This window comes from Cetorhinus maximus, chromosome 10 (assembly GCF_964194155.1).
Source record: "Cetorhinus maximus chromosome 10, sCetMax3.hap1.1, whole genome shotgun sequence".
NCBI classification, from domain to species: Eukaryota; Metazoa; Chordata; class Chondrichthyes; order Lamniformes; family Cetorhinidae; genus Cetorhinus; species Cetorhinus maximus.
The window spans coordinates 129,337,345-129,349,806 of record NC_135888.1 but is presented as its reverse complement, the minus strand read 5'-3'; the positions used below and the strand labels follow the sequence as shown (position 1 = coordinate 129,349,806).

The 12,462-nt window shown below is 47.0% G+C and overlaps 1 protein-coding gene across 1 annotated transcript in view; it reads left to right on the top strand.

Moving 5' to 3' along the window:
• LOC144686109 (neuropeptide Y receptor type 2-like) overlaps window positions 1-12,462 on the top strand; it is an 87,082-nt gene that overhangs the window by 54,557 nt on the left and 20,063 nt on the right. Inside the window, exon 2 of the mRNA XM_078551255.1 lies at window positions 10,504-10,597. Within this exon, the coding sequence (XP_078407381.1) occupies window positions 10,504-10,597 (94 nt within the window). The remainder of the gene's footprint in view (window positions 1-10,503; window positions 10,598-12,462) is intronic.

Here is a 12,462-nt window from a genome sequence, read left to right as displayed (position 1 = left end):
TTTTGTGTACAGCACATACCTGGGCAATTTTCCACAGTGCCGGGTAAATGCCAGTCTTGTAGCTCCACCACTCAGAACTTGGTCGTGCCAGGAGACTCCCAGTAGTACAGCAGAAACGCTTTGGGGATATCCTCAAAGCATCCCTGGAGAGGTCAATCATAGCTGCCAATTCACAGGAGATCCTGGCTTGTGGCTGACCAAAAAGGGAAGCGCTCATTTGGGAAGGCATGAAGCAAATTGAGAGACTTGAGCAGAAATATGCAGAGGCCAAAGTCGATGTGTCGGTGGGAGCGTACACAGCTTCTAACAACCCATCTACTCAACCCTTCAAGCACCACCTGCTCTTCATGTGGCAGAGTCTGCGGGTCACACATTGGACTTATCAGCTATCTTCGAACCCAATGAAGCAGAGCGGAAGCAAGTCATCCTTGATCCCAGGAGACTGCATAAGAAGCCAAAAATTTGAGCTGTCCAGGGGTGATGAAAAGTGCTTTAGAAATGCAAGTTTGTTCTTTCATCTGCAGAAATTAGACTCCTCCATTTATACCTGAGTGGTGCTGCCCTTGTGTTACCTTCACATGTTTATAAAATACATTGACATTAAGAAAGAACTTGCCATGGACAGAAAAGCATGTGCTCTCTTACTGCCTGTAGTCACTATGTTTTGTATGGGAAGAAGTGCGTCTTTTCTTACTCATTGGAGTGTAAACTCCAATTAAATAATTCAGCAGCAAGCTTTCATGATTTTAAAATAAAGGAGGTTATTTATTTTCACACACCTACCCCAAATTAAAGCAGTTTCACACGCTCGGTTTCACACACACACACGCGTACACAAAGACTGGATGCAGATAAAGAGGGTGCACATTTGTGGATTATAGTTAGTTAGGTCTCTGATTTATGATTTTCAGTCTCCCATGTGGCAGGCCTATGGTTTCTTAAGTGGCTTCAGTCATTTAAAGTTGAGGTGGGGGTCTTGTAAAGTGAAGGGTTCACAGCAGCGTGTGAGGTTTCTATCTAGGAGGTCGGTTTTAGGGTGAACTTTGAAACTGGAGCAGATTAAGTACTTTGGCTGCTTGATGACTTGCAGCTAGTTTCTGAGCCTCGCTCACAGACTGACTGACGACTGATGGTTTTGATTGATCTGCTGGGTCTGTGTGCAAACAGTTCTTAGCAGATCTTTTAAACTGACAAAAAAGGCATGGCTGTCTTCGCCACGGGGCTTTTCACAAGTTCAAGGTCTTTTCCAAATAAGGTGCTGGGTTCAGGTTGACCCCCACATCCTGTGTTGGGGGGGCTTAACACTTCTGAGGCCTAACCGCTCTAGTTTGGATGGGAGAGGCCATCATGGTACAATGGGAAGTTGATAATAGCCATTCACTTCCACTTGCCATAAATTGAGTTTTGATCTTCCCTTTTGTGAAACATGGGGCAGAATTTTTAGGTTGACATGCAGAAGTGCGCCCGGCCCACTGGAGTGTAAAATAGCGTGTGATGACATCAGGCAAGCATCGCGATGCGATCCCGCACTCGCGCGATATTTCGGTCGGCGGGTGCACATAAAAGTTGGAAATGTGCCCGCCAACAATTAAGAGGCCAAGTGAGCCCAATAAAGTTCCAATTGTTCCCGATTGTCAGCCTGGACTATGTGCTCAATTCTCTGGAGTGGGTCTTGAATCGACTTACATTTGGGTGCAGAGGCAAGACTATAGTGGATCTGCCCCATCCATCTGGTCCCGGGCAGTATACTGTCAATTCATCACACTGTGCCAGCACATGAGCTACAGCAAAGACCAGCTGACAGGTTTCGATCATGTTGCTGTATCTTTCTTCTTTTATTAAGGACCTGATATTTCCACCTTTATCTCCCACTCCAGGATATCACTGTTCAGGCACAGTGCAATAAACAGATTGGATTTTTTAAACTCTCCTCAGATAAGAACTGATGAGAGCTGGATTGGACAGAATTGAATTGCAGCCTGCTGCCTAATCAGGAAATTGGCACATTGCTGGAGCGAGGAGTAAGCTCGAACAGTCTGGGTTGAAAAGGGACCTTGTTTTCAGCCATGATGTGGAGTTAAGAGTTTTGAGTGAGTTTTGCAAAGTGGTCAAGCAGTTACAGTCAGTTTAGAAGGGGGGGTGGTGATCAAGGGGTTAAGCAATGAGACCAGGTTGTAGAGTCTAACCTTGTATTCCCTCGATTATAGAAGATTTGAGGGAAGGTGATCTTACTGAAGTGTTTAAAAAGATTAAACACTTGGGCTTGAATTTTACGCTCCCCTACTGGCGACCCTTTAGGTATGGGGAAGAAGGGGGGGGAGCGTGAAATTGCAGGGACGGGATTCCCTCTGGGTTCCCACCTGCCTCGACCACACAGCGATTCTACATTGGGGTGGGAGAGGCCTCAGGTGGGAAGCCTGTCCTTGCCCCAGTAGAGGACCTCAAGTGGCCAATTAACGGTCACTAAAGGGCCATTTCCCACCAAGCCTCGATATTTTGGGCTGGCGGTAACATTGATCCTCACTGGGGGAAGGCCGGAAGGGATTAAAGGTAGATCTCAGGCTGGAAGTGGGCTTAGGGGTGATGGGGGGGTGGGGGGTGGGGGGGCGAGGGGACCGGCCCCTTCAGAAGCCCCTTCTTGACTGGGGGTGCCCTCCCCTCCCGGTGACGTCTGTACTTTCCCCACCCCCCCAGCAGACCTCTCCTCCGATACCCCCATCACTTCCCCCTCCGGCCTTGCGATGCTCCGGGCCTTCCATACCCTCCCCGCCCTGGGACCCCTCACACTTACCATGTCTCTTGGCCCCGGCACTTAGGCTCAGGCAGGTTGGCGTAGTTCCTCTTCTGTCCACTGCAGCGCTGCCGCTGCAGGGACCGAAGAGCTTCCAGCCAATCAGGTTGGTCGGCAGCTCTCTAAGGTGGGACTTTCTCCTGAGTGAGGGGTGGAGCTTATTGGAGCATAAATTGGCTGCGTGGCAGTCAAGAGTCTGACTCTTCGGATGGCAGGAGGCGAGCTCCCGCCATCTGAAAAATTCAGGCCTTGATGTGCTTCTCCACACAAAAGGTTATGGAAATCTGGAACTTTCTCTACCAAAAAGCTGCTGAGACTGGGAATTTCAAATTGATAGATCTTTGTTAGGCAATTGGGGTCTTAAGGTGGGTAAATAGAATCAAGATACAGATCATCCATGGCATGGAATTATATTAAACTTACAGCTTCACCTTAAATGCATCTATACTAATCACCTCAATATCCCTCTGTGTTAGCGAGTTCCACATTCTCATCATTTCTGGGTAACAAAGTTTCTCCTGAATTCCCTACTGGATTTATTATCTTATATTTGTGGCCCCAAGATTTGATCTCCTCAAAAAGTGGAAACATCTTCTCCAATCCCACCTTATCGAACTCCCTTTAAAATTTTAAAGATCCTTATCAGGTCACATTTCAGCTATCACTCTACGGAGAAGAAAAAGAGTCCCAACTCACACTTTTCCGATAAATACAACCACTCAGTTCTGGTATCATCCTTTATAGGTCATAGTCCAAGTGAATGCTGGGACAGGTCTGAGGGCTGAATGGCCTCCATTCCTAAGTTCCTTGAAAGGAGAGGTCAGATATTCTCAGTATCCTTTTTAAAAATTGTTATTATGGCATGTTGGCACTGCTGGCAACCCCTAATGCCCTTGAACTCAGTGGTTAGCTGCACCATTTCAGAGGGCAACAAGTTTGCTGTGGGCCAGACCAGGTAAAGATGGCAGGTTTCCATCCCTAGAGGGCATTAATGGACCAGATGGGTTTTTAAGATAAACAGTGTCCCCATTACTGGGGCCAGCATTCAATTCCAGGTTTTAATTAATTAATTGAACTACATTCCAACAACTGCTATGGTGGAATGTGAACCCATGTCCCCAATGTAGTAGTCTAGGCCTCAGGACTACTAGTCCAGTGACATAACACTACATCATTGTCTCCCCTTGTGTTTGGATTGCGCTAATGGGAGGGTGAGGTGGGGTGTAGTCAGTGTTAGTCAGTCACCAATCTCTGTGGGCAGTAAGTAGTCTGGGGCTTGCGAGCTGCCATCCCTGACCTGGCATCTGGTGTCCAGTTGTGACCGAAGGTGCTCGATGGCTCATGGAACAAGAAATGTTGAAGTGAAGTTTATCTCCAACATGTCAGTTTGCTTTAGCAGGTAGCACTCTCACCTCTGAGTCAGAAAGTTGTGGGTTCAAACTCCAGAGACTTTAGCCCATTATCTATGCTGATAATTTCAAAATTGAGGAAGTGCTGCACTGTCGGAGGGGAAGCGCTGAAGGATCGCTGCACTGTCGGAGGGGAAGCACTGAGGGAGTGCTGCACTGTCGGAGGGGAAGCACAGGGGGAGTGCTGCACTGTCAGAGAGTAAACACTGAGGAAGTGCTGCACTGTTGGGGGGGAAGCACTGAGGGAGTGCTGCACTGTCGGAGGGGAAGCACTGAGGGAGTGCTGTACTGTCGGAGGGGAAGCACTGAGGGAGTGCTGCACTGTCGGATGGGAAGCGCTGAGGGAGTGCTGCACTGTTGGATGGGAAGCACTGAAGGATCGCTGCACTGTCGGAGGGGAAGCACTGAGGGAGTGCTGCACTGTCGGAGGGGAAGCACAGGGGGAGTGCTGCACTGTCGGATGGGAAGCGCTGAAGGATCGCTGCACTGTCGGAGGGGAAGCACTGAGGGAGTGCTGCACTGTCGGAGGGGAAGCACTGAGGGAGTGCTGCACTGTCGGAGGGGAAGCACTGAGGGAGTGCTGCACTGTCGGAGGGACAGTACTGAGGGAGTGCTGCACTGTTGGGGGGGAAGCACTGAGGGAGTGCTGCACTGTCGGAGGGGAAGCACTGAGGCAGTGCTGCACTGTTGGGGGGGAAGCACTGAGGGAGTGCTGCACTGTCGGAGGGGAAGCGCTGAGGGAGTGCTGCACTGTTGGGGGGGAAGCACTGAGGGAGTGCTGCACTGTCGGAGGGGAAGCACTGAGGGAGTGCTGTACTGTCGGAGGGGAAGCACTGAGGGAGTGCTGCACTGTCGGAGGGGAAGCGCTGAGGGAGTGCTGCACTGTCGGATGGGAAGCGCTGAAGGATCGCTGCACTGTCGGAGGGGAAGTGCTGAGGGAGTGCTGCACTGTCGGAGGGGAAGTGCTGAGGGAGTGCTGCACTGTCGGAGGGGAAGCGCTGAGGGAGTGCTGCACTGTTGGAGGGGCAGTACTGAGGGAGTGGGGCACTGTTGGAGGGACAGTACTGAGGGAGTGCTGCACTGTCGGAGGGGCAGTACTGACAAAGTACAGTCGGAGGTACAATTGTGGTGGAGCGCTATGCTGTTGGAAGAGCAGTACTGAGGGAGTGCTACAGTGCCAGATGAGTAGTTCTGAGGGAGTGCTATGCTGTCAGAGGGTCGGTACTGGGGGAACATTGCACTATTGGAGGTGCTATCTTGGAGATGAGTATTTAAACCAAGCCCCTGTCTATTCTCTCACATGGACATAAAAGATTCTTTGACAGGAGGAACAATCCTTGAACAATATTCATCCTTCAACCAACATCACCAAAACATATGAACTGACTCATTGTTGTTTGTGAAATGGTTTCCTATAAGACCACAGTGACTTCAAAAGTGTTTCATTGCGTGTGAAGTGCTTTACATCCATCTGAGCTTATAAAAGGTGCTGTATAAATACATGTTCTTTAACAGAAGGTGCTTAACACAGGTAGGTTGGAAGTAACAGAGCAGTGGAAGGCATTCAGGGAAGAAACAGTTCAGGTGTAAACTAGACTCATTACTTTAAAGGGAAAAGTTGGAACATCCAAAGTAAATTTGCCCTGGATGACGAAATAAAAATTAAAATATAAAGCAAGATTCAGTTAATAACCAGGAAGATTATGGGAAGCACAGGAGAGAATTGAGACATTCAGGTACAGCACAGGTTGGATACAGAGTAAAGCTCCCTCCACACCAGTGCTTTCCAAACCTTTTCCCGGTGTGACTCCATCTTAATGCCTGAGACTTCATGTGACCCCAGAGTGAAAATTTAGGAGGTACAAGAGCTGTTGAGTTGGGGAGGATGGGGTTGGGAAGATTCAGTTGTTGAACGGGGGGTGCGGGGCTTTAGTTCTTGACCGGGGGTGGGGTGTGGGGTGTTGGGTGGGCAGGGAGAGGCAAATAGGAGTTTAGTATTGGAGGAGTTCATGAAAAGGCAGGGTTTCTACAAAAAAAAACCCGACCTTTTCGCAGGTTTTTTTTTGCAGCAGCAATTGAGCCTCAGAGAGAAGTCCTTTAGGCCACGCCCACCAATGGGAAAAAAAAAGCGCGAGGATTTAAAGGGTCCTCGCAGCTGTCCGAAATCAGTCCAAGCTCCACAGCAGCAATCGATACCTTGGAGCTTGTGACCCCAAAATCTCATCTCCCAACACCACCGGGGAGGTCACAACCCACAGTTTGGGAAGCCCTGCTCGACACTGTCCCATCAAATATTCCCAGGGCAGGTACAAGCACAGGTTAGATACAAAGTAAAGCTCCCTCTACATTCTCCCAGCAATGAGCCTCAGGCATAACCCTACATTCACCTGAAACATCTCCCAGTCCTGGTGAAAGATCATCCAGTGGGAATGCCAGCAGGAAGGTTGGGAGAGGCTAACTGCTTCATTACCATCCACTTTTCTCCTTCAATCACTCCTGCCTTCCACGCCATCACAGACTTTCTGTTTTGTTCTTTCCCCACCACACACCCCCTGCCCCTTCCCTTACTCTGCACATGTGTAAAACTTAACTTCTTCCACTTCTCACAAATGGTCATCAACCTGAAACGTTAACTCTGTTTTTCTCTCTCCACAGATGCTGCCAGACGTGCTGAGTATTTGCAGCATTTTCTGTTTTTATTTCAGATTTTCTCCATCTCAGGTATCTATCTTTTTGCCTTGGACAAGAACACCATTGTAAATCAAAGTGACCATATGCTCCAATTCACCAGCAGACGCTTTCGGAGCTTTAATTACGTTTAGTGATGAGTGCAAGGCTGTTTGATGCGGAGGAACACAGCCCACTGGGAAATGCATTAAACTGGCCTCAAGTCATTTAATGCCCAACCTTTTTGATGATTGCCTGAGAGTTCCTGAGATAATTGGCTCCACAATAGCAGACTGGTATCCAGTTTCTGTAAATGTCCATCTATATTAATAACCATTTCATGGCGTGTGCAAGACAGAAATAAATTTAAGGCATATGTACATCAAACCTGAACTCTTAATGGCCTCTGGTCATGCTAACAGATTCCTAACATTTGCTGAGGTCTTCAAGAAGTAAATCACAAACTGATTGCATTCCACTTGTCGAATCAATGCATTAGACACTTCTTCATTCATTCTGCATCTTTTATTGATTGCATTGAAAAAAAAAACCCAGCTGTGCCTAAACATTTCAGCTACAAGAAAAGTTAGGGATGAAATATTTCATTCAAACAGGTAAAGCTGGATTCTCTAGTGACTCATTGAAGCCCATTGGTCCAGTGCCGTAACTTTCTCTTCAGAATCCGTCCCTGTACTATCCTAACTCACCTATTGGAGCCCATTGCTCTAAAACCTCACTCTCCCACAGAAATCATCCCTCCAGTGACCTAACTCTCCATCAGAGCCTATCCCTCTGTATATGGTGTGCCCCTCAGCTCATCCTCTTTTCACTGCAGTCATTAGTGTTTTGCTGGTCTTGGGATATAGGTGAGGTTGGCATTTGTTGCCCATCTCTAGTGGCCCTGAGCAGAGCCAATAACATGGGAATCACATGTAGGCCAGACTGAATTTTTTTTAAGCATATCTTCACACACACTTTTTGACTTTTGGGGAATAATGGGGAGGTGGTGGGAGGATTCCCGGGCTGATTACCAGGTTGTTGAACTGTGCCATGGCCAGCAAATCCTGGTGTGGGTCTTGATCCTGGGGCTTCTGGCCCTTATGTAGGGACGCTACCCACTGTGCCACAAGACCTCTTATAATGCCGGACTGGGTGAGAGTGGTACATTCCCTTCCCTGAAGACATTTGTAAACTAGATGAGATTTTATGGTAACCCATCTGGTTCATGGTCAATTTCCTTGGTGTCTACTCATAAATTACCAGAATTCAATTTCACTATCATAGGATGTGAACTCTCTACCTATGGATGGTTAATCCAGCATCATAGTCACTCTGCTCTCATCCAGTCCCTGTACCCATCCCAGAATCTGTACATCCTTTCTGTAGGTACTGAACCTAATACTCATTGGGGACACCTTTAATGGAAAAGGAGATTGTGTAAAAGTTGATTCACAATTGGTCATCTTACGCAATCACCGCAGATCAATTTTAACACTCACTGGCTCCACAAAGAGTTCTAAATACCTCCAGATCCCTCCTTGTATTGCTTATTCCAGTCTGGGTTTGATTTAGGGCCTTTCAAGAGTCTTTAATGGCTGCCATTGCTGGTTTTAAGGTATGTATTCTACCGAGGCCCACAAGAGCCTAAAGAGTGAAGTTTCCAGGGTACACTAATGACACCTTCCCCTGACATGTCCCCTGGGGGAGGGGAGGGGGGTGTGTGGGGTTATGGGCTTGGAGGGGGAGGGGAAGGGGAAGGTTGGTTGGTGGGAATGGACGTCCGCCATGTTGACAAATCACTGATATGGGTCAAGTGGCTCCTTCTCCGGCACTGATGCAGGCTGGATTGGGGGGGTAGGGGGCCAGAGTATTGGTGGGGATTGAATGATTTGTGATGAAGAATGGTCCCCACAACAACTGCAACAGCCAGCATTTATATAGTTTTTGCCCACAGCACTTCACAGAAGCGTATCCAAAAAGAACTGGACATTAAGCCTCATTGGACAGGTGACCTGAAGCTTGGCAAAGGAGGTAGCCTTCAAGGAGCATCGTAAAAGCGGAGAGGGATACAGAGAGGCGGAGAGGGCTAGCAAGGGAATTCCAGAGGCTTAGAGCCTAAGTAGCTGAAGGTACAGCTGGCAAAGGCGGAGCAATTAAAACTGCAGGATGCCAGAATTGGAGGGGCGCAGAGATCTCAGAGGGCTGAAGGAGAGTGCAAAGGTAGGAAATAGCAAAGCCACAGAGGAATTTGCACATGAGGATGAGGATTTTAAAATGGAGGTGCTGCTAATAAAGGAGCCAATGTAGGTTAGTGGGCACAGGGGTGCTGAGTCAGTGCAAACTAGGATATGGGCAACAGACTTTTGGATGAGCTCTAGTTTATGGAGGTGGGGGGAAATACTCAGAGAGCATTGGGATAGACAAGTCTAGAGGAAATGGGAAGTATATGTGCAGTCTTTTAATTCCTCTGTATATGGGTTGCCAACCCTGTAGTCTCCAGGAATTGAAGGCTGATCGTCAAGGCACTGTTGGAAGCAGAACCCAGGAAAACAATCACTAGGGCATGAAATAAAATGGTGTGTTTATTTCACTTTCTTTGAACACTGCTGTTTACTAGTTAGAAAAAATATATTGGCAATGGAGGAAGAGAAGGCTGTTTGACTGAATCATCCAGTCGGGTAACGGAGACGGTTTGTTTTCCAACTGGACAAGAGGGTGGGGCTGTATATGGATGGGCATGTTGGGTGGCTAATGGTGGGAGCTTGCGGGGGGGTGGCGGGGCTGTTGGAGGCAGGAATCCATGTGATGAATTGAAGTTAACAATGCTAATCCTGTGTAGGATAAAATACATTGGGCCAAATTTCCCCAGAAACTTTAGGTGCTAAAGAGCCTTGAACATGGCCAAAATGGGGTCTTAATGCTTGTTTAGCCCACATTTAGCATGAGATGCCATATTGGTAAAGGAGTGAAGTGTGTGATAGAAATGGCTGCCCCAAGGATGGTTAAGGGGGTGATTGTCAATGAAATTGTCTGCCAGTGCTCACTAATGAGATTATGTGGCACTTTGGTGGAAAATACTTGATCTAATATCCTCTGCTAAAAAAAGTCCAGCTGATTGGGAGTAAACAAATCATTGCAATTGATTTTGAGTGTGACTTAAAGGCATGTCACCTTTTGCAGTTCACTTGCTGCTGGACACCTGAAGATGATTTTTGAAACACTTCAAAAATGCGTTGGGGTGTTTTGTCAGGACTTCACCAACACTCGATCAACATTTATTTCCAGAAATTCTCTGATGACTTCACCTGAAAAGAGCTATTGCATTTTATTGGACACCTTCCAGGGGTCACCAGGAGAAAGGAAACTTGGCCATGGGCATCTTGCTAGGGGTGCCCCTTGGTTGTAGAGATCAATTGATCAATTGTTCGGTGTTTGATAATCTGTGCCTGTTGACTCTTCACTGCACTTGGTGTTATTAGTTGGTCACTTAGAAAAATAAGCTAAACTGAGGCAAGCTGCTGTAAGCATTAGAGCAGACATTTTAAAGCACTGAATAAAACTCCTCTTCAAACATATAACTTGGAGTATATCATCTCTGCATATCTCCGAGGCATAAAACACAACATTGTTCTGCAGGATCGAAGAATGGGAGGACGAGAGGCAGAGCAGCACCAGCTGCTGCAGGAGAGAGATGGACAAGCGGGAGAGGAGGTGAACTTCCTCCCTACAGGTACAGGATGTCCTTCCTCCTCTGAAACTCCTCCACCAAGATCTCCAGTGCGAGCGCAAGGAGCTCACAGATACTGCTCCGTGAAAATTGTGCCAATGTGCTGACCTTGCAGGTATCTCTGGTTTAGTGTCTCCGAGCAAGGTCACATTATGGCGATCAACACCTAGGATCAAATTTACATGTAAAGCTAGACTTTAAAACAGGCGTCTTACTAGCACAGCACCTATTTAGTGCCTGATTCCACCTTTCACCAAAATAACCCCTGTAGGCTCTGAGTTCAGTTCCACTATTAGTAAAATTACACACAGTGACAGATCTGGCAGCTTAATTACCACTTAATGTGCTTTTACACATCAGCTACGTCTTATTGCTTCAATCATGGAAGCGCGCATGATTGGAGAACTCAAGTAAAAATATTATTTCCAAGGGTCTGTTAATAATATTAAAGAGAAAAGACAGCTGCACTCATGGGACTTTTTTTTTTTGCATATTAGTGTAAGTAAAAATTGAGAAACTGGCTATTTTGTTCCATAATTAAACATATTGTCAACCAAATTGCAGCCTTTAAAAATATGTTTTTTGAGAACCAAATGTGTGCAGTTACAGAGTTAAACAGCTATCTTCTGGTTTTATTAAGAGATGCAGTTCACTCCAGGTTACAGTTTTCCATGCTCCATTGCCTAGAGCCAGGCAGTTTCCATACATTCACTCTGTCCCTCCTGTATCAGAATCAGGATCATTCTGTGTGCTATTAATGAGATGATGTGCCATGGGATTAACCAGAACATTGTACACGTGGTATGTCAGTAGACAAAAGCTGTCCACTATCCTCTCCTGTTCATTCTTTGAAGGCAATTTCTATCAGACAATGTGTAAAGCTGAATCCACTAGTCAAATTTATTTATATGTAAATTTACACAGAAAAGCAAATCAATGCAACAATCTGTTTTAGTGAAGCTGTATGGAGGAATAGCTATTAAACAGGATATTGAGCAGAACTCCCCTGCTCTCCTTCGTGGGCAGATGAGGCCTCGGTTTAACATCTGAACATAGTGCAGTGCTCCTTTTGGACTGCCCTTCTTACAGTGCAGTGCTCCCTCAGTACTTCCCCTCTAACAATGCAGCACTTCCTCAGTATTGTACCTACGACAGTACAGCATTCCTTCAGTATTGCACTTTAAAAAGTCCAGTACTCCTTTCTTCTGGCAGTATAGTGTTCCTCCATTGCTGTCCCTTTGACAAAACAGCACCCCCTTTGTACTGCCCCTCCTGACAGTACAGTGCTTCCTCAGTACTGACCCCTTCGACAGTGCAGCACTCCTTCAGTATTGAACTGGGATTGCCAGCTAAGATTATGGGCTCAAACCTCAGGATCGTCCTTCTAACTCAGATACAATAGAGCTACCCACTGAGGCAGGCTAACACCTTATTGGTGATTAAAAAGTCCCATGGCCATAAGGTGTATTAGCTTTAAGAGACCAGCTCACGCCTGTATAGAGCGGACAATCCATCGAACGAAAAACTTACATTTATATAGCACCTTTTTTTTCACGAGCACTGGACATCTCAAAGCACTTTACCTTTGAAGTAATTTAAGTGTAGTCAGTGTTGCAATGTAGAAACGCAGCATGCAATTTGTACACAGCAAGTCCCCACAAGCAGCAGTGTAACAATGGCCCGATAATCCGATTTAGAGATGTTGATCGTGGGATAAATATTGGATTGTGGGCAGCGATAACCCCCCCCTGCTCTTCTGTGAAATCGTTGCCATGGGATCTTTTACGACCACCCGAGGGGGCAGGTTGGGCCTCGGTTTAACGCCTCATCCCAAAGGCGCGGTGATCCCTCAGTACTTCAGTAGAGTG